This window comes from Podarcis raffonei, chromosome 3, assembly GCF_027172205.1.
Source record: "Podarcis raffonei isolate rPodRaf1 chromosome 3, rPodRaf1.pri, whole genome shotgun sequence".
NCBI lineage: Eukaryota > Metazoa > Chordata > Lepidosauria > Squamata > Lacertidae > Podarcis > Podarcis raffonei.
The window spans coordinates 105599878-105622995 of record NC_070604.1 but is presented as its reverse complement, the minus strand read 5'-3'; the positions used below and the strand labels follow the sequence as shown (position 1 = coordinate 105622995).

Genomic DNA, 23118 nt, shown 5'->3' with positions numbered 1-23118 from the left:
TCTTGTTTGTTAAGCTCTGCCAAGAACTGTCAACATTTTATAGTGCTATTTGAACGTTCAGGGTATTTCAGATTATCCCCACATTGCAGAAGGGGAGAATGCAGACTGAGATAGAATAGCTTGCCCTGGGGTCACCTAGTGCATTCATGGCTGTAGCAAGCTTTTAGTCACTGTGCTACATTTGCACTCAATAAGCTACCCACTGAAAGATGTAAAAGAGATGATATTTCGTACTAAAGACAGTACTGCTGCACAGTGAAATGATGTTCATATCTCTGCTCAGCAATTTCATCTTCCCTTTTGCTCAGAGCAATAATATCTTAGTTGCTCTGCAATGCCCCCAATTTATAGTTTATCTTTTGATGGGCATGAGGAGAGGAAGTCATCCTTCATCTACGAAGTGGAAAATCCTGAAGGAAGACAATTGTTTCAGGCAATGTGTCTGAATCTATGTTGTAAGAAGTAGTTCTGACATTGTCACATCACCTGTTTATGGAACAGGGGAAGAGAGATTCAGAAATACAGAACATTGTTATTATTAGTGGTGCTTTATTCTGCATTATATTTCTAAAATGCCTTTTAACTCTAAGGTTCACAGGGTAATATACAGTACGGCACTAAGGATAGTATAGAGTTCATCTTCATAGTGATTGCTGCTCAGAAGGGATAGTTAGCCCACACACTGTATCCAACCTTGCAAAATCTTTTCTATGTCGCCAAAGACCTCCAAAATTTGTCACTGAACAAGATTAAATTGCTTTTAGTTTATTTTTGAAATGACGGCTCCTATGGCCCAGGGGTGAATAGACTTATTCAGCCTGAGGGCTTCAGTCCTTTCTATGCAGCCTTCGAGGGGCCAGTGATGGATTAGACCGCAAATAGTGGGCAGTTCAATAAATGTAAAAGTTAACTTTTGGTGTTTTTTAGGGCAAACTCTTGGGTCCAGCCTGCAGGTAGACCACATGCTAAGCTACAAGGCAATGCGGAAATAGGTAGAGAGGACTTAGTGAAATCCATAAGTCTCACCCTTCAACTCTTCCCAATTTTAGTCATATCATGTGGCCTTCAAAAAAAAAAGAAAAAAGCTCTTTGGGCTCAGCCTCTTTGGGCCTCTGTAATTCAAATTTTGCTGAAGCCTCTTGTAAAGAGGTTCCATGATTGATATACAGGAATTCCTCAACAGAGAACGCAATGTAGAAAAAGTTACCCATAGATAGAAGGTTTGAAAACCATTACTCTAGATCTTTAACCTTGTGAGAGCCTGCTCTTTTTTAAAAAAATTATTTTTCATTAATTTCTTTTTAACACAATATTTCAGCATACCAATACCAAAACAAATAAATTCTTTGCTCTACTGAGCTCATGACTTCCCTCCATCACTTCAACCAGTTTTTAATTTTCAAATCTTTGTGTCATACTTTATATCCTCTACTTCAGACCTTTATATCCTTATGATCAACTCTGTCTCAATGGTCTATAAAGTTTTGAGAGTTACAGTTTTTTCATTGCAGAATTTATATCAATCCCACTAGTGTCTTCACATTTTTACAATAATTATTCATATACTCAATAAATTTACAGTGGTACCTCGGGTTACATATGCTTCAGGTTACATACGCTTCAGGTTACAGACTCCGCTAACCCTGAAATAGTACCTCGGGTTAAGAACTTTGCTTCAGGATGAGAACAGAAATCGTGCTCCAGTGATGCAGCGGGAAGCCCCATTAGCTAAAATGGTGCTTCAGGTTAAGAACAGTTTCAGGTTAAGAACGGACCTCCGGAACGAATTAAGTACGTAACCAGAGGTATCACTGTACTCCAATCTCTTTGAAACTTTTGGTCGTCTTGGTTTCGGATCCTGCCTGTCAGCTTGGCCAGTTCCGCAAAGTCCATCATCTTTGTCTGCCACTCCTCAATCGTTGGTAGTTCCTGCAATTTCCATCTTCGGGCTAATAAAGTTTTTGTCGCTGTTGTGGCATACATAAATAGTCTTTGGTCTATCTTTGAGATTTCTTCTCCCATCAAACCCAGCAAAAAAGCCTCAGGTTTTTTTGGGAAGGTATATCTAAACATCTTTTTTAGTTCATTGTAGACCAATTCCCAAAATACTTTTACTTTATCACATTCCCACCACATACTGTATGATAAAAATCTCCATCTTTCTCTCCACACTTCCAACATAGTTTGTTCCTCATCCTATACATTTTGGCCAGTTTCACCAGTGTTAAATACCACCTATACATCATTTTCATTACATTCTGTGAGCCTGCTCTTAATTGTATGTTCAGTGGATTTGTCATCAAGTGGATCATAGGGCAGCAGTCACCTGCTCTGTTGTAAAGTTGAAGACACTATCAGCAGCTTGATTTTTGTACTTTCATTTTTCTCCAGGAGATGGGTCGACATGATGACCTGTGGTCCCTTTTTTACATGCTGGTGGAGTTTGCAGTTGGTCAGCTTCCATGGCGCAAGATAAAAGATAAGGTAGAGAACTCAGTCAGTGACTGAATAAGGCCTTCCATTTTCTTGGTCATTTTATCTGCCTGATGTTTCATGTTATATGTAGTGTAATGTTGTATTTGTATAATGTGTATAATGTATAATGATGGTATTTTTTCTTTGCAGGAGCAAGTTGGTATGATTAAAGAGAAATATGAACATCGAATGCTGCTAAAACATATGCCTTCCGAGTTCCACCTTTTTCTGGATCACATCGCAAATCTGGATTACTTTACTAAACCAGATTATCAGGTAAAAACCTCTGAGACCTTTAATAACTTTTCATCTTAAAACAAATAAAATGATATTTCCCAAATGTGTTGGGAATGTTGTTTATGTGGGAAGAGCTAGCTGGAATGCTTGGGAGATCCCTAATTGTCCATTGACAATTTCCCATGCCTTCAAAATATGATCCAAATGGGAGCAGTATATTTGTCCCTTCCTAAGATTGCAGTAGGGACGCGGGTGGCGCTGTGGGTAAAACCTCAGCGCCTAGGGCTTGCCGATCGCATGGTCGGCGGTTCGAATCCCTGCGGCGGGGTGAGCTCCCGTCGTTCGGTCCCAGCTCCTGCCCACCTAGCAGTTCGAAAGCACCCCTAAGTGCAAGTAGATAGCGGGAAGGTAAACGGTGTTTCCGTGTGGTGTGCTGGTGCTGGCTCGCCAGAGCAGCTTTGTCACACTGGCCATGTGACCCGGAAGTGTCTCCGGACAGTGCTGGCCCCCGGCCTCTTAAGTGAGATGGGCGCACAACCCTTGAGTCGGACACGACTGGCCTGTACGGGCAGGGGTACCTTTACCTTTACCTTTAAGATTGCAGTTATTCCGAAACTGTAGATTTTGTCCATTTGTTTTGTTTCAAAGGAGTATTAAGTCCTACAATAATACTTTTCGAGATGGTATCCAGCCATCCCCACAAACAGCTAATTAGGATGCTTCAAATCTGGTTCGTTTGCTAAAACATGATTTGAGGAATGTACAAATGGATTAATAGAATGATTTACGGTATATTTTATGAGTTGTGTGTGCAACACCTTTGATAGTAACAAATGAATTCTTACACCTATATATCTAGACTGTTTTTCACTATCTATCGTAGGTGTGGGGAACTTTTGGCCCTCCAGAAGTTGATCAACTATAGGTCAGCATTGTAACCATTGGCCGTGCTTTTTGGGGCTGACCAGAGCTGTAGTTCAGTGACATCTGGAGGGCCAAATGTCCTGGCCACCCCCATCTATGATGTATAGAAAAGAAAATGCTTGCACACATTAGCCAATGGCTTAAAGGGCTTTCTCCCAGGATATTCAAATGCTGAAATGGATTGAGTTCCTTGCTATAGCTGGTCCCTGTGATCTGAAATCAGATTCTGAAATCACTCTAAGATTATTTTTCATACTCATGACTAAGACAGTATTATATGGATTAGTGGATTGGCCTCCCATTGTGCAGCAACTGTGCAGCAGCTAGATTAACAGAACACATGGGTCATTTGCAAGTTGTTGTAGATTTTATTATAAGCAGCAAATAATACCTTTGTACCACAGATTATGCCCAATTGTATACTTACCAAGTATACAATTAGGCTTTGTTGTTGTTGTCACTTGGGGATTCTTTGTGACTGGGAGCACTCCTCCCTTCCTCCCTTGTTGATTTTCCCCATTCAGAGCACCCTGCAATCCAAGCTTAAGATAAGAATCTTAGGGAGGTCGGTGCAAGCTGCATTGTCTGCTTGGCTCACAGTAGTACTTCAGGTTGGTGCACAAATGCAGAACCTTTAAGCAGGAGATATTTCCTCTCAGACGTGCCCTGAGATGGCTTGCTTTAACCAGGGTTGACAGTATTTGGTGAAAGTTACATAAGACTGTTACCCCTGACAGTTGTTATATATTGTTCTACACCAGATGAAAATTGGAAAATGCATAGGGAAATTCTTTTAAAAGATTATTTGAGGAGAGGCCATAGCTCAGTGGTAGAACACCTGTTCTGCGTACAGAATGCTCCATCTCAAGTTCTGTCCCTGACAACTTCAGGTAAAAGGATCCGAACCCCTAGATTTCTGCTGCCTGTCAGAGTAGACAGTACTGGACTAGTTGAAGGAAAAGTCTAGTATAAGGTGGCTTTCTGTGTTCCTGTTCTTTCTGACTGTCGATGAACATATGAACCTTATTATAATTTGCTTTTCTTCTAGCTCATCATGACTGTGTTTGAAAACAGCATGAAAGAAAGAGGTATTACTGAGAACGAGGCCTTTGACTGGGAAAAAGCTGGTACGGATATTTTATTATCTACAAGCACCTCTACTCCACCTCAGCAGAACACAAGGCAGACAGCAGCTATGTTTGGGTGAGTGACACATTCACAGCCCTTGGTGTTGTCAACATTTGCAGAATCTTACAAGAGGAATCATGTACGTGAATATCATGTAATCCATTCATTTAAACAGTGTAATCTTGGACTGCCTCCTCCCACATCACAATATAGCCACTTGATGAGATGCCTAGTACAATCACTCCTGTGGCATTTGGTGACATCATGTTCTGCCTAGGTTGCTGTATCCCATAAAGGTAGACTGTTGCAACATGCTCAGTGTGATAGTACATTATCCAGGATAGTGGTTGCTCTCTGGTGGGGTCTTTGTGGCACTGCCTCAGTACCATACTGTTTCTGAAGCCAGTAAAGTAAGGCAGATGGAGAAAGCCTAGCGAGGAAAAACCCCACCTGCCCTCCAGGCCAAACCTTGGGTTCTTGCCACCTCCATTCTTCAGCACTGTTCATGCCCTTCTGTAAGAAGAAAACACTTTTTCAAATGGGCTGTAGAAGGCACGTTCAGGCCTACACAATTTGGGAGCTTGTGTGACGTTACAAGGCTTAGGACCTCAATACCTTAAGAACCACCACTCCCTATACGAACTGACCTGGACCCTGTGCTTGACATCCAAGGTCCTTCTCTACGTTGCCCCTCCCCGGGAGGTTTGGAGGGTGCCAACATGAGAACAGGCCTTTTTTGTGGTAGCTCCATATCTGTGAAATGCTCTCCATGGAGAGGCTTACCTGGTGCCATCATTACATGACTTTAGGCACCAGGCAAAAACATTCCTCTTTACCCAGGCCATCATCCATTAAATAATCTATGGCCTGTTAAGGGGGGGGGGCTGTTATTATGATTATTATTTATTATGATTATATCTTTTACTAATGCTTTGTTTTATGTTTTTATTATGCTCTGTAAAATATGTTTTAATGTTGTATACTGTGATCTTTTGATAAAGGACAGAATATAAATCAAAGTGATGATGATGATGATGATGATGATGATAATTAATAGAAAGCTGACTGTGCTGTCAGGACCTTTTCATCTGATGCTGTTGCATGTCTCCCCTCTAGTGTGGTTAATGTCACTCCAGTTCCTGGAGATTTACTTCGTGAGAACACGGAGGATGTTTTGCAAGGCGAGCACCTGAGCGACCAGGAAAATGCTCCCCCAATCTTGCCTGGCCGGCCAGTGGAAAGCTTAGGCCAGGCTCCAAACACTGCCTTCAATGAAGGAGAGGTTTGGGAAGAGACGGATGTGAACCGCAACAAGCTCAGGATCAGCATCAGCAAAGTAAAGTCCTTTGATCTTTTTGAATGGGCACTGTTTCTTTTTCCTGCTGGTTTCTGTTAAGAATTGAGAACTTCACATTATTCACAGTCACAAATATAGCATTACAAATGAAAAGAGAATGATAAAAGAGCCTTACAGAAACTGACTGAGTACGGAGGAGTATCGGGCTTCAAGTTAAATAAAGAAAAATCTAAATTATTAACGAAAAATATGGGGGTAAAGGCACAGGAAGAATTGAAAAGGGTAACAGGCCTTAAAATCACCACGAAAGCTAAGTATTTGGGGATCTGGATTACAAATAAAAATACCAATTTGTACAAGGATAATTATGTGAAGAACTGGAAGGAAATAAAAGAATATTTAAATAAATGGGAAAAAATTGAAGTTGTCTTTATGGAGTAGGATATCCTTGATAAAAATGTCAATTCTCCCAAAAATGCTCTTTCTTTTCCAGACAATCCCAATAATTATTGGGACAAAATGTTTTAAAGGCTGGCAAAGGGATCTTTCCATTTTTATTTGGCAGGGTAAGAAGCCAAGAGTAAGGTTCAAAGTATTGATGGAGCCTAGAGAAAGGGGCGGGTTCGCGGTCCCAGACCTCAAGCTGTATTTTGAGGCCGCATGCATGACGTGGCTGAAAGATCGGATGTTACGGAAATCCTAGACCTGGAGGGGTGGGACAAAGTTTTTGGGTGGCATGGCTACCTGGGTCATAATAAAATAAAAGCACATAGAGGCTTTACTAATCATTTGGTGAGAAAGGCCCTATTTGAAGTTTGGGAAAGAAATAAAACAATAGTAACAGCCAAAACTCGCTGGTGGCTGTCACCTATAGAGTCATCAGCCATGCATAGAAATAATATGAAAGACAGTTGGCTAACATATAGGGAACTCGTAGAAGAGATAAAGGATTGCCCGACAGTAAAGAAGTTCGAAGAATTAAAAGAGAGGGGGGTGAATTGGTTAGAATATTTCCAATTAAAACCAATATTTGAGAAGGATAATAAACTTAAGGGTTTTGATAAAAAAAATCTCAGTATGGGAGAAGGAAATCTTATACAACAACCAACAGACTCTCTCAAAAATATATAAATTGTTACAAGATGGGAAAATAGAAAAGGAGGAAAAAGGTGACGCCATTAAAAATGGGAACAAGATCTGGGTTACTCAATTGAATATAATGAATGGGAAAGACTATGGACAAAAAATATAAATTTCACGGCATGTTACCTAAGAAGAGAGAACTATATGAAAAATGCATCATAGGTGGTAACTGGTGCCAGAAAGGCTGGCAAAAATGAATAAAACATATAATAATAATAAGTGCTGGAGATGTAAGAAACAAAAAGGAACCTTCTACCATTTGTAGTGGATATGCCCCGAAATGGGGAAATTTTGGAGCATGATCCATGAAGAAATAAAGAAAAATCTAAGAATATCATATAGTAAAAGGCCAGAGGCATTCCTTTTAGGAATTTTAAATGACAATATTCCAAAAGACAAAACTAATTTTTTTCTTATATGTGATGTCTGCAGCAAGAATCCTGGGGGCTAGGAAGGGAATCAGTTACTCACTAGGGGAGAATGGTTATGTAAGCTTTTAGAATATTTAGAATTAGCCAAATTGACAGATATAATAAGACAAAAACAAAAAAGTGAAATGAAAAAGGAATGGGAGTGCCTAAATAGATACCTTAAAAGGCAAGCTTCCAGGACAGAAATCTGGCTGAGTCTGGAATAACCTTGTGAAGTGAAAGGATAAGAAAGAGGGATTTATATCTAGATGGTAGGATAGAGATGATCAGGAAAACAGGAAGATACAATGAGAGGTAAAGGAGGTGCTGTGGGATTGGTGGAAGTCAATGTTTGTTTTCCTTTTTAGTGTTTATATTATTAATTTGTAAGATTTGGATTTTGTTTTTGTGTTTTGTGTATTGTTATTTTTTGGGCTTTTTTGTTGTGTGGAAAATACTAATAAAATTTACTATTTAAAAAGAAAAGAAAAGAGAATGATAGAATTGTTGTATTGTAGAGGCCTTTTAAAGGCTTTTTGCAAGAAACAAGAGTACCACATTTTGAATTTGTAGATTGATCCAAATGAAGTGGTTCTTCTTGCCTGACATGTGAACATCATATTTCTTGGCATTTCTTTGAGACATTTCCATATCAAATATAGGTACATAGACTAGGTTTATACCTATGCTTTCAACCGTGATTAAGGACACCATGTTACAACAAATATTTATTTACATTGCCCTCCCTGTCCATTAGCCTTCCAGTTTCACTCAGATTCCTTTCATTTATCTATTTATTGCCTTCATGAGTTTTGCAGCTGTGAAAAGATTTGAAATTAATGAGTGAAGTGCTTTGGGTTTTGGTAAAAATCAATGATACAGGAGCTTGAGAGACACTGGCATTTTTTACCCAATAAAGCTCTAATTACGAATACTGCTCTACCTACTTGGAATCCAGCTTTCTGGGTGCTGCTTTTCTTCCTATAAATCAAAAGATGGCAGCTCACAGAAGAGATACCATCAACAAAATGCTGAATGAAAGTTGCCACTTAATTTTGCTGTATGTACTCACACGGGGATCATAGTGTAAAAGGAGATACTCCTGGTAGATCACAGTTATTACCTCTGAGCAGCCTGCATTGGAAAGTGGAAGTAACTGCTGCAATCCTACATGACTGCCTTCTCTTATGCTGTTTACTCGAATAGACAACGCAAGAGGAACCGAAGGAAAATAACATATGAACCAGCTCTGAGACATGTGAGAGCATGTGCCCTCTAATCAAGTCTTTCTCTGCATTGTGCTCAAAGAGGGTGCTGGGGATTGTCATGTTCCTGTTCTACCACCATGAATATTTTGTGAATATTTGAACAGGGCTAAAGTTAGGAAGAATCCATCATAAACTTCCAGTTCTGCCTTGGTGCTCAGTGTCAGCTTCATAATTCCTTTGAATTGTGACTTCTTGTCCTCTTCCTAAAAAAAGGGCAGTCAAGACAGTATAAACATGATTGTATTGCCCTGAGTCTTCCAAACGATGCTTCTGAGATTGGCATCATGTTCACTACAGTGCCTTAACTGGATCTGTAATGTTGTTTTGGGGGTTTGCTATCTTTTGCAGACACAATGTTTGGCAGAAGAAGATCAGAAAAGTGGTGTGTGCCCAAGCTCCCCGGTGCGAGCCGCACCAGACTCCCCTACTACTCAAGGGCGTTCTCTGAGATACCGTCGTGTGAACAGCCCTGAGTCTGAGCGCCTCTCCACTGCCGATGGGAAAGGAGATCAGCACGAGCGAAGGTTTGTTTATTGTCCACGTGGACTTTTTATTATTTACTTATTTAGAAAATTTATATACCACTGAACATTTTCTTACAGAAATCCCTAAGTGGTTTACAGAAATTTATAAAATCAAAATACAAGTAAAATGCAAATAAGTACATTATATGTCAGTTTTCATTTCTTAGTACAGAAAGTATTGATCTGATGTGTAGAGATCTTTCCTATTCCTGATTAGTTCAAGAGGGTTCTAGAAAGTTTCTTCTCTGGGTGAAAGAAGGTTTATTTCTATGTGAGAGAAACAGGAAGAATCCTTTCCTTTCACAAGAAATAAATCCTAGCCTTTTGTTGCTAGTCCTGAAAATGACTAGCAGAAAAACACAGTCACCAGATGCTTTTTTCCAGTGCAGAAGTTGGCGTTGCCAAAAACCTCTCTGGAGATTTGCTGTTACACATTATATAGTGTCTTTATTACACAGAACATCATTAAAAACCTGTCATTTAAAACATCAAGTCAGCAACTGAACAGGATAAAACTTTAAAGGATCCAGCTAGGCCTGGGTAGAAAACTGTGGTTTTAGGAGATGTCTGAAGTCTTTACAGTTTAAGCTTAATAGGGTTTTATTTAAAATAATGGAAAGCTTGTTTGTGAAAGACAGTGAGTTCCCATTTCCAAGCACCATTTTGGATCCCTTTCATCCAAAATGAATGAATGCTTGGATATACAGAGCTTACCCATTGTGGGTAGTATCTGCTGTAGTACTTTCCTAATAGAATTGTTTATTGCATGCTAAAGATTATTCTGCTGTTTTGTGGTGAAGGAGACTTATGATGGCACAACATCTCAGGAACACTCTGCTGTATTCAGATACTAATGGAACAGGGCAGCACAATTTATTTTTCTTCAAGAAAAATAACCATATTATTGGTGTTTAAATATGTGCTGCCTAAAGAGCAGTGACAGCTTTCCCAATATAAGAGAGGTCTAGAAATCCAGTTTGGATGAGGATTCTAGAAACCAAGAGGACATGTAATATGGTTACAATCAGTCAATAAGAGGACAGGGGAATTTCCCACTATGTTATTTAGGCTCTGGGGTTACTTTTAGTTTTATCACTAGCATGCCATCTATTTCCCCTGTTGGTGGATTTGTTTTGGGCAACTCTTTCTCCTGGAAAGGCTTAATAATTACTGATAAAATACAGCATAATATTTACTGCATGGCATGCAGTCACAGCAGGGATAAATCAAATCGAGATTGTAGGTTCATAAAAAGTTATGAACTCAACAAAGTCATCATTTTGCACTTACTTTTTTCACTTTCAAAATATTAATACAATTGGTTCTGAGTGAAGTTTGAGAACTTTCAATGATAGGTTTAAACAGAATGGAAAAGTAGTTCATGAGATTAACATAAGATTATTGATTTTTAAAACAATCTTTATTGATTTTTAAATAAATACAAATACGATAGCCATTAAACACTTATCCAGCTGTTCATCTAAGGGTGCTTGTTTTATCCATTGTCTTTAGATATACACTTACACAACCAATGTTCAAACATCACACAAGGTTATTTTTTGGTTGTCTGAAAGTTCTGCTTTTAGGCGATTATATTAAAGCATAGACAAGAAAAGCAAGTAGCTGCCTTGTTGTGCAAAGCTGTTTGTAGGGATGGGAAGGAATATGTTCACATACCTTAAACTTCCGGATATGTATGTTCAGAATGAACCACTCACTTTTTTAAAAATTCAGGACCGTGATCTGGAACAACATGTAGTTTCAGGAACTAAGTTCAGGTGAGCCTCTTGTTCAATTTCAGTCCTGCATTCAGCTAGTAGTGGGATTCCCCTTTACTGGGGAGTATCTACAGCAGGACAGGGGCAGTTGTATTTGTGTACTAGTAGCTAAAATCCTCCCAGGTCTGTAACGAGACCCAGGAGTGAATATTTTGAGCAGAGCAATCTGCAGATATTTCAGAAGGAGAGGAACATGTGGAAATATGCAAAGCAATGGGACCTCAGTTTTTAGGAGACCTTGAGTACTTGGTAAATAGCAAATCTTGCCATGTGACTTGTGAAAGATGCATTCAGATGATTTGCTATTACAAATTATATAGTGTCTTTATTGCACAAAAACTTGTGTGTATCAATATTACACTTCAGTAATCCTTTAGTCTTAAATCTTGAGCTGAATTCTAGCAGAATTCAAAGTGTTGGTGCTGACCTTTAAAGCCCTAAACGGCCTCAGCCCAGAATACCTGAAGGAGGTCTCTACCTCCATCGCTCAGCCCAGACACTGAGGTCCTCCTCTGAGGGCCTTCAGGTGGTTCCCTCACTGCGAGAAGTGAAGTTACAGGGAACCAGGCAGAGGGCCTTCTGGGCAGTGACACCCTCCCTGTGGAACAGCCTCCCATCAGATGTCAAGGAGATAAAGAACTACACAACTTTTAGAAGACACCTGAAGGCAGCCCTGTATTGGGAAGTTTTTAATGTTTGACGTTTTACTATGTTTTTATTTGTACTGTAAGCTGCCCAGATGGGTGGGGTATTATTATTATTATTATTATTATTATTATTATTATTATTGCTGCCCCTTAGGCTTTTTGTCTTATTTTCAGGTCACGAGTGGATTTGCCCTGTTCTCCTTCACGGCTTGTATGCTCTTCCCAGCCAGCACAGATGCTGTCCATTGACACCGGACAGGTAGACAGGCAGGCAAGTGGCAGGATGGATGTGTCTGCTTCTGTGGAGCATGAAGCCCTCAGCAATGCTTTCCGATCGGTACCCCTGGCTGAGGAGGAGGACTTTGACAGCAAAGAGTGGGTTATAATTGATAAGGAAACAGAACTGAAGGACTTCCACCCTGGTGCTGAACCAAGCACATCTGGAACAACAGATGAAGAGCCCGAGGAGCTGAGGCCGATTGAAGAGGGTGACGAGAGAAGGCGACTGGGGGCAGAAGCGGCAGTGAGGCCGAAAATTCATGATGGGAGAACCCGGGGTATGCAGCCTGTGGCTGAGGAGGACAGTTCCCACAGACATGAAGGGCATTGTCAGTCAGTCTCTGACAGCAAACATGAACAGCAACCAGGAAGCCCCACACAGTCCCCCTTATATTCAGCACCAGCTATCCGACAGCGGAGACGAGAATCTGAACCTACTGGTCCTGAGAGACAGGTAAGACATTCAAAATAAGCACCGTTCATCCTTTTTTTGCTTTAGTTCCCATTTCGATTGTGTAAAGTTGTCGCCTCTAGGAAAACGTCCCCACCCCTAATCTGTCACAGAGAATGCAAGTCTGATTCTTACTCTGCTGTACCAGACTCCAGAGGTATGTTTTCAATATAAGTATTATTATGGCACCAGCATCAAGAATATTTAATTAAGGCTATTAAGCTGGTCTCTGCCCGTAATAAATTATCATCATCATCAATTAAGACCACCGTTGAAAGTGGGATGACATGAACCCTCCTCGACGCAAAAAAGTGTCAAAACATAGGTGTTCAGTGGATTTCCCGTTAGGTTCCTGTATGCCCTTTCTGCCACTCTGAAATCCCCCACTTCCACCTCCCTCCCCTGTGCTCCTCGTTCTGTGTTTCCATTCCTTTCTGTGCTGCAAAGAGAAGAGACATTTGTAGGCAGGCAGTCATGTGCACATGTGAGTTTGAAGTCCAAACCACAGTGTGTAGTGCCTAGAGTGTCATTCCAGAGGAAGCAACACTACTCTAGTAACTGCACTCTGTGGTTGGTGGTCCAAGTTCACATGTGCTCCATACTGACTGCTTACCTGTGTCTTTTCACTTCCACCTCTTGGTGGCAGCTTGAACAAAGTGAAAACACGGGAGGTTCCTAGGGACAGGGTGAAGATATGAGAAGTGCTGGGGAGGTATGAGAGTACAGAGGATGCTGTATGTTGGAGGCCACACTGAGTGAAGCTGCGGGATGCTCTTAGCCCATGGACACAGCTTCTTCAGCTCTGCTGTGGGATGAGGCAGATTTGTAAGGATTTTGCTGGGCCAACAGCAGAGCTCACTGAAAACAGCTTCAGCTAAGTGGCTAAGATGGGTGGGGATTCTTTCCACCATTTCATGGTATTAGAATGGGGGATGCACTTTAATGCTTCTCGGGGCAGGCAGTACTATAGTTGAAAACAAATGGTAAGTGGGGCTCTGTAATTATGATCCCTGGGGCAGATCTTCAGCAGCCTCTGGCTGGCAGCTTGGGTGTGGGGAAAGTTGCTGGCTGTGAATCTGGAGACTTGGTTTCTCCTCTAGCTGTTTCCTCCCCAGATTGGGCAGCTGGTCTTACTGGACAATGCCAGTCCTTCCTGGCTGTCCCTTCCTCAGCTAGGTCAATGCCCATATCCAGCAATGATGTCTTCTTCTATTCATGATCCATGTCCAGGTTCATCAGGCCAGAATCGTGACATAGGTGACCTGCTTAAGCTAGGGGAAGAAACATAGTAGGTTATCATAATAACTTTTGTTAGGTTAAATGTGGGGGATAAATAGCAATTCAGTTTTCTTTCAGTGCTGGAGTTTTCCCCCAATATTACTGCCATTCAGTATGCTTATGCTAAAAAAAGATAGAAAGTTAAAGGGACTTCCAACAGCACATAACAATCCTTTGGGTAAGCTAAAGAAAATGAGTTATTACTAAAATAATATACGCAAAGCACTTTTAGCTCTCTAAAGTGCTATATAAATGCTAAGCGTTATAGCGAAAATGTTATCTAGTAGACACCAGAGAGACGAACATGGTAAATGACTCCCAGTTATCCTGCTGAAATGAACTAAAATGCCATACTTCTTCATCAGGCTCCCAAATATACCTGCTTGTGTTTCCTTTGTTCCAAATTACACCTTTCTAGCTGTTTCCTTAAAAAAATATTTATCCAATAGCTAGGTTGTTCCATGAATCAAGCCATTTCTGCATTTGGTTGAATAATCTATGTTTTCTAACTCATTTCTTAAGTTCATAGCTGTGTAAAAAAACACCAGAGCTCTAAACATTAATAATTGAATTAATGTGTTGTAAGTTACACAAATAACTCCTAATACATAGATCATGAGGGGAGCAAATGTGTGGATATTGGGGCAGTGGTTGAACGGGGAAAAGAAAAGGCTGCTTGTATTCTGAAAGTGATCCAAAGCGAAGAAATCCTGCACATGAATCTTCATTATGGTGCAGGACAAAGGAAGCCAATAAAAGGCAGGACTAAAGTTGAGAAGATGCTACTTGTGCAACATTTGACTATCCTGGGTGTATACACACACACACACACAAACACACACACAGGCATTTTGAGACTTAAATCTTGTTCACTGTAGATCTCACTAAAGAAATTTCTAGCTGCTTCAGGCTTGTGATTTTGATAGACGTTCCTCTGTAATTTGATACCAATAACATGAACTAGACTGGTTGCATAGGATTCTTGTGAGTTCCTAAAATCCTTTAATCCCGTCATATAGATGATGAGCAAAGGCTTATCCTCTGTGAGAAAATAGTGTCTCCAAATATGTCATGAGGCATTCCTATGTTGCTTTTTAAAGTCGATTCTGTCCCTTTAATTAATTAAACTGCCCAGGGATCAATTTTGTTAAAGGGTGGTCTACAGATCTTTTAATTAACAAATACAATGAAGACTTGTTTGCTAGTTCCAGCCACTAGATCACAAGAACACAATGCTTTTAAGCTACTCGCCAGATTTCCCTTTTCAGTGGTTTCAATTATTCTTTGAAAAATGCTGAAATACTGATTTTGTGGCAGCCGGACATTCCCTATTTTTCCCTTTCATCTTCCTAGTATTGTTATTAATGTCACCAAATTTGCAAGTACTTTTCAATTACTTTTAAAAAGGTAGGATTTTAAGGGGGAGAGACCATGAGATTCAGCTTTGGTAAGGAATATAAGAACTTTTTTTTAAAAAAAGTAATGTGTCTTTTGTGGCAAATATCCCCTTTTGGGGCAAGGTGTTCAAGAAGATGATGACAGCCTAGTTTCAAGCAAGCTTGAAAGAAACTGATTATCTGGTCACATTTCAGTCCTGTTCCAGGTCTCGTCATGGCACTGAAACTGCTTTGGTTGCCCTGCTTGGTTACATTTGTTGGGAGAGAAATGGGGACAATGTCACTCTGCTCATTCTCCTTGACCTCCCTGTGGCTTTTAAAACATTTGGCCATGATATCCTTGTAGAGAGCTCTCCAGAGTGGGGTTGGGAAACACTGCATTATAGTGGAGCCATTTTGAGAAAGTAGCTATGGCACCATGGGAGTTCTGTGGCATCCTGCAGGGTTACATCTTGGCCCCCCCCCATGCTATTTAATACCTTTTGAAGCTGCTGTGAGATGTCTTCAGGAGATTTGGAGAAAGGTGCCATCAACTTGCAGGTGATGCATAGCTCCATCTCTCCGTTCCATCTGAATCAGACGATGCGGTTCAAGTGTTAGAGCAGTGTTTGGAAGCAGTAATGGATTGTATGTAGGCCAATAAATTGAAGTTGAATCCTGGTAAGACAGAGGTGCTAACCGGGTTCTGAGTCGTGTCGAAAAGGTGGGGTGGCGGCCTGTTCTGGATGGGGTTGTAGTTCTGTAACTTGTGGATACTCCTGGATCCAACCTTGGCACTGAAGTGGCCAGGACTGCCTCTTTCCAGCTGTGACCCCTTTTGGACAGAAATGACTTGGCCACTGTACTCTGTGTTCCGGTAACTTCCAGATTGGATTACTGTAGCACACTCTTTGTGGGGTGCTCTTAAAGACACACTGGCAATTTCAACTGGTCCAAAGCGCAGCAGTCAGATTATTGGCTTGGGTTCTCATTTAGATTAACTCCTGTTCTAAAATAGCTGTACTGATTGCCAGTTCACTTGTAGGCCCAAGGCAAGGTGCTTACATTAGTGTCCAAATCCCTAAATGACTCAGGTCCCAAATATCTGAAAGAGAAGCTCCTTTCCTACAGAGTGCCTTGGGTGTTAAGATCAGCAGAGGAGGCCCTCTTGTTAGTTGCATTGCCACCCTTGGGTGTGGTGGCCTGGAGGTGGGGACACAATTCCCTAAACTGTGGAATTCCCTCCCCACAGAACTGCACCCGGCACCTTCACTGTATTGCTTTTATCATATGCTGAAGACACACCTCTTTTACCTGGCCTTTGAAGCCTGAGTTACTCATTTTTAGGACCCACCATAAATTGTTTTAGCTGATTTTAATATTGCATTTTTATATTTTTGTAACACACCTCTGGACCATATGGTGAAGGGTAGGTATGAAATCCTGTACATAAATAGTTTCACATATGTTGGCTAGAAACTAATTGCTGTAGGAGGTCATGAAAGCTTCGATCCTTAGGAGTGTACACCAGATTAAGCTTCATTCTACCCAGAATTAAGCTGGCATATGGATATAACAAGAAGCCACGCTTGAAGCAAGCTGAGATTCTTAAGCCAATTTAGAACCATGGTTTCATATTCTGGTTTGTTGGCTGGGGTGGCTTTGGATGTGTAAACAAAATCAATGTTAAACAAACCATGTATGGCTTTGTATTACCTCCAAACCATGCCATTCTCTTACGGAGATGGATGTTTGCTAGTGGTCTATGGGACTTCCAAGTGCCCTCTAGTACTTTTTATTTATTGTAGACCATTTTAATCACACAGTTAATTGCCAGTGTAAGATGTTGGCACTATGCAGTATATTTATAGGTAGCTGTGCATCCATATAGACACCCACATAAGTCTGCCTCTCTGCCTCTCTTAAAATTTCAGAATTAATCTTGTTTATAGCATAAACAAACAGCAAGTACAAGCTTGTGGGATATCTTCAGGAGAATAAAAGGCTAAGGAATAAACCCTACACAAATCCAGAGTGAAGTCCTCTCATGGTTGGATGGCGTCTTGTATGCCTCCTTCTAGCAACTCTTGCAGCTAAGCTGGTGCCAAACGTACTGTTCTACTTTTCTTTGGACCACATCAGCGAGACCAAGAAGAGGGTCTTGTTGTCCGGGCAGCCCAGGATCTCCATACACACTGCCCAGGCTTGCACCCTGGGGATGTCACTTTGGTGCTGCTAATGCAGTGGTTTGGCTTCACCCTTGGAGGTGCACTCCATTGTCTCTCAAGTCAGATGGGTGCCAACAACAAGATCCTAAGCATGCTGATTCAAAATGAGTTCTGCTGTGTTTAGGGTACAGCTTTCCTATAATTCCCAATCTCTACTAAAATCCAGTCATGATAAAAATCAGGTCAAAATGTAGGCAAAGTCAATGTCTGATTATCAGTCTTTTAGTACATGAACAGTGTACAACTTCTCCATTGAGTTATTGGCCTGAGGATGTTTGTCCTGTTTAGGGTTATAAGTACCAAATATTCAAAAATCAAAAGGCAGTCTGAACTTAATTTATCTAAGGCATTTATATTGTGCTTCCCCCCATCCAGAGTATTTTTATTGAAACTTTTAAAAGATAGGTAGGCTATATAACATATTCGTGAACTTTTTGTCACATCAAAGGAAAGTACTGGGGAAGCATATGTTTTTCTTCCTGAAAATGGGTGTGGTGGGGGGAGGGGAAGAAAGTAAATATGAATAGAAGCATGGGTTCAATCAGTTTCTGCAAATTTATGTTAATTTTTTTTCAGGCAGGCCTCACAAATTACAGTATAGTTACAACAATAAGCACCAGTTTCTAAAAATTACAATAAATGGGAAAGAAAGAGCAAGTTATAATTGCTTATCCTCTCGCCTCAGGACAATATGGTCCCTCAAAAGCCCCTGTGGTGGCAGTTAGGTTAGGGAGGGACCATCTCATAATAAGATCTTGGAAGGCTATAATCTTCCTATCTTTCATAGTGAAATATAATATGAGGTCTCCTTAGTCAGCTTGCAGTCTACAGAACTCCTTTTCTGTGACTTGCCATCCTGCCTGGCTGTTGCAACCTGAAGATTAGTGGCACCCAGTGGTTTGAAGGCAGCTGATGCAATTATTTACTAGATGCCAGAGCCAACAAATTAGCTGCCTGCATTAGTTCAGGACAATATGTGAAATCCAGCCCTGCCTCTAAGTCCTTGTTGCCTGCCGAGGGTTGCCAAGTCACAATGCTACAGGGACAGCTTAAGCTACGACTGGCAGGATTTCCTTTCTGTGCAGCTCTTTTTAAAAAAGTGTGCCAACCCTGCCAGTGAGCAATTCCCAATGATCTATTTGTTGAGCATTTGTCCTGATTCCTTTGCAAGGAGTTAGACAAAGTTGACTCTTTAATGAGCGTTCATTACGATTTGTTTGTTGGGAGGTTAGGTGACATTGCATCAAAGCAAGTGTGGTCCTACACTTTCCAGTTTATCTTCCTTACCACAAAAAAACCAGTGTTTTGGAGAAAGTTGGTTTGATGCGCAAAACCTCCCAGTCAGCTATAATTGTGCAACCCGAATTCACTGGTATGTGACTGAATCCCACCAGGAAAAAGCAACAGCCTGAAAGTGACGAATGTCTCAGTTCCAGGCAAGTAGCACTGTGTTCCCCTTGCTGCTGGCCCACATTCCTCAACTCTCCAGATCTCTCTTCTTGGGCCAGTTCATTTCTATTATTAGTGCAAACACAGCCCTTCTTGTAAATTCATAGAGTAGTGGGCTATCAATGGCTACTAGCCTTGATGGCTGTGCTCTACCTCCACAGATGGAGGCAGCAATACTTCCAAATACCAGTTGCTGGAAACTACAGAAGGGGAGAGGCTCTTGTGCTCAAGTTCTGCTTTGCTGATTTCCTAAAGGCATCTGTGAGAACAGGATGCTGGACTAGATTGGCTACCCAGCAGGACGTTCTTATGCCCCATAGGCCCTATGTACATTTTTGACCCCAGTGCCCTCCTTTTTCCTTGGCTCCATTTTTCCTCATCCCCTTGTCTTCTCTACCAATTGTTTCCTTGGGCACCTTGTTTTGTGCCCGCTAACTATTTTGACCACTTCCTTTAGCCACAATTTAGTCCTCTCCATCATAGCCCACACCCCCTCCAGATTTTAAACACACCACAAGCTCATTCTGACATTGTTTCAGCCGTGTAAGTTGAGAGGTCATTCCCTTTGAAGCTGCTTCTCCTGTGAGACCAAGATGTCTTTGTGTTCATCTTGCCAGGACTTCACCTCTCTTTCTTTCTCTCCTCTCCAAGTCTCAGAAATGTGGCATTCCAAAATAAATAACAGAACAGCCATATTGGGAAAATATGAAAAGAATGGACGATGTTCTCTTGAACCTATACTGTATGTTGCTCAATATTCTTTCCAAAGCAACGTAGTCAAGTTGTGGCCTCTCTGAGAATATTAATATTAGTCAGTATGACAAGACTCTTGCACTTAAAAGGCATCACTTGTTCCCCCTGCAAGGGGGTCTCTTACTGCTCAAGATTCAAATTTCTTGTAACTTTTTGATGTGATGCATTTTTTTGTTTGAAACCACAGGTGTTCTGAGCAAAGCAATCTATATGGGTAGACACCATTCAATAAAACAGAGACTATTTAGTGATGCAGAGAGGATTAATATTTTGGGGCAAAGTTTTGAGGAAGGTATGATGCTTAATCATAGTCAATTTAGTCATTGACTACCTCAATGTATAAAGTTTGTATAAAGATTGTATAAAGTTTTTGTTAACAAATGTTGCAGAAAGTAGGGACATTTGCCTTGTGGAAAAGAAGAGTAAGGGGTGGCCTGTAATGATAAAGTAAAGAGGAGCAACAGTTATTTGTTTATTGAGGGTGGAAGGTATTGAATTTAAGTTGGCTTATAGCAAAAAATCTACTCTAGGAATAGCAGGGCACTAGTACAAGATTCCTGAAGGGAGGCCGCAAAGTCTTTGGAGAGATTTTTTAAAGGGAAAACTGGGCAAACCGTTCCTCCAGAAAGCAGTTAGATCTAGCTAATCTTCCTCCCAAAACAAATTCAGTCTTGTGAATTCTGTACAGCTGTGTGGCTGTGAGCAGATGGGAGAAGAAGAGCACTTGATTCATTGGCCAAAGCAAGGGGATGAGTCTTTGAGCACAGCACACTGCAGAAAACCCATCTACAGTAATTGCCTATGCACTATGCAGTTTGCAAGTTTCTTTCCTTCCCATTGATGGAATTGAAGACGAGGGTTATCACAAATAGCTAATTCACAATTGCTGATTTCAAGCAATGCAGTAGCACAACATTATTGTATGTTGTGTTTTTCCTGAATGTTCAGTTTGTCCTCATATTGATCTACTTGGCCCATCTGTGGGTAGGAGATAGGGAAGGGAAATGAGTAAGTTGGGGATTTCTACAATATATGTATGTTTGTGTGAGCATTTGCGTAAAGGAGAGTGAAGAGGAGGAATTAAATTGCCTAATAAGTGAGGAAAGAAAGGTATGGTGGGCAGGTCCCTTCAGGGGTGACACCCAACTCCCTTTTCTTGACCTTCCAAGGCACCAGTAAAACTTGCAGCAGGTTTGTTGTGTATGCATGCTAGACAGAGCCCCCTTTAGCCCTTGCTGTGCCCACTGCTGTGAAGCTCACAGCATGTACATGTGGAGTTGCCGATCAAGATGAATTAGGAAAACCTTGAAGCAGCATATTTGATAGGTTGAAAGACTGCATTTCCCTGTTGCAAGATGTCTGTATTACCCTTCATTAACACTTAATTTAAAAATGCCTAATTAGATCACTCCTTGCTGTAACAAGTGCAATACACTAAAACGTATCCAAACTGCCAATTAACCAATCTCTGAGTTGGCGGGAGGGAACATTGAGAGAGGGAGTGACAGAAAGGTGAGGAAGGGAGGTTTTGTTTCCTAACCTTAACGGAAGTTCAGACCTGCTCCCCTTCTGTGAAGGTTTAATGGTAGGGCATAACTGTAACTCCTGCCCCTACATCGTATGATGTTTTGAAGATGTAGCACATTAAAAGCTTTAAATCAGGACTGGTGGCTTGCACGTAAAAGGCCTCTCCAAGTAACAATGTGGTGTTAGCCTAGTAAGGGTGAACCCCGAGGCTGTAATTAAAACCCTGCAAAGCCAGAGGGTTTGCTGCCCGCCAGTGAAGATTTCTACAGCATGCGCAGCACAAGCCAGGGGCGAGTCAAGTCTTTGCCTGACACCTTTTCCTCCACTCTTCTTGGTCTTTTGCAGTTGGAGGAGGACAGGCATTCTCAGCACTCCCTCCCGAGGTACAGCCCCCTCAGAAGACTGGCGTCCTCCGTTTTCTCCTCCTCAACCCTGGAGACAGAACAGTACCCTCACCTTGGCGGCACTTTCATACAGCGCAGCCGTTCGGCGGAGAGCAGCCCCGTGCGCATGCCCCACCGCAGGCACATGCCCCTCACAGCAGGAAACCACAGACTCATGCCTTCTGTCCTCCGCATTTCCAGATCCCAGCTCCAGCAGGTGTGGGCCCGCTTCACACACAAAACATAGCCTGTACCGGGGGAAGCAGCAGCCTTTGTAATGCAATAATAGAGCCCACCTGCCCAGTGTGTCACCATTTAATGCAATACTGAATCCCAGACAACTTTGGCCTCAAAGGTACTGTAAACTTCCAAGTCCCCTGCGAGAGAGAAAAAACACAGAGACTCAGAACACCCACCTCTCTCATTCTCCAGCTTGCTGGGCCCGAGGCTGCGTCACGACTCAAGATGAGAATACAAATAGTATGGACATGTAACGCATTAAGAGGTTTACATCAGGGCTCTGTGGCGGTGGCCTCCAGCAGTGGGGTGACGAGCGCAGGGCTGTCTCGGCAAACAGACAGGAGACAGGGGAGGGGCACTGCAGGTATCAGAGAGAGCTGTCTTCCCAGTCAGATAAAATCTGTACCAAATTCTTGATCTGTGATTTGTGCTTCCCCTCAGATTTCACTCAGCCCTTGATTCAGGTGAACACGCATGAGAAGTTTGGGTCAAGAGCTCAGGAGCTGAGAGGGATGTACACTGACATATTTGCAAATCACCCTGACAGCCAAAATCACAGTACTTTTATTGTAGCTTGTGTGAGGCATACAGACTGCAGCCCTTGCACCCCTGTGGTTTTGTCTTCACTCTGTGACTATTTTTGTCACTTAACTCTGCGTAGATCCGCCTGCACTTATTCTTTTCCAACTCTATCTGCCAGGCATGACAGTATAGCAACAATTTTTATCTTAACCCATTATTGATTGCTATAAAGGCTTCCTGGCTTCAGAAACAAGGAGGCTAGCTTCTTGCCTCTGGCCTGGCTTTGTGCATTTCTGAGGAGAAACAGATGTTAAGCTAGTGTATAAGAAGGAACTGACCGACTTAAACCGATTCTAATTGTTTTTAACTTGGAAAGTGACAAAAATACTCATTTTTATTTCAATCATCCAGCTTCTCTTGGTGGAGAAGACAAAGTCTCATCAGCCAAAATCTATTCGGGCAGTATGAAAAAGCAAGATTTTTGTTGCGAGAGCCACCCCTTGCTTTTAGCTGGTTAGGTTAGATTATTCAGAGCCAGAGAAGAGGTGTCTTTAAATCTCAAATGTGACTTAAAATTGTCAATTAGCCTCCAATCACTCTGCCCAAGGTGTGAGCCTCTTTGATGTGCACAGTTAGACTTGATAAAATCTCCCTCTGTCCTAAGCGAATGTTATGTTTAGCATTAACTGGATATCATCCTGACCTAAACTGGGATACCATGAACCAGCTTGATCCAGGTCTCTTGAACAGTGTAGGAGCTGAGTGATGCTGAGGTGCTTAGAGCAGATTCGCCGAAGAACA

General features: G+C 41.5%; 1 protein-coding gene across 5 annotated transcripts in view; it reads left to right on the top strand.

Moving 5' to 3' along the window:
- TTBK1 (tau tubulin kinase 1) overlaps positions 1-23118 on the top strand; it is a 100811-nt gene that overhangs the window by 60067 nt on the left and 17626 nt on the right. For all 5 annotated transcript variants that reach the window (XM_053383397.1, XM_053383394.1, XM_053383398.1 and 2 more), the window contains 6 exons: positions 2392-2484; positions 2626-2751; positions 4685-4839; positions 5881-6100; positions 9231-9406; positions 12006-12564. In XM_053383397.1, coding sequence (XP_053239372.1) covers positions 2392-2484; positions 2626-2751; positions 4685-4839; positions 5881-6100; positions 9231-9406; positions 12006-12564 — 1329 coding nt within the window. The remainder of the gene's footprint in view (positions 1-2391; positions 2485-2625; positions 2752-4684; positions 4840-5880; positions 6101-9230; positions 9407-12005; positions 12565-23118) is intronic.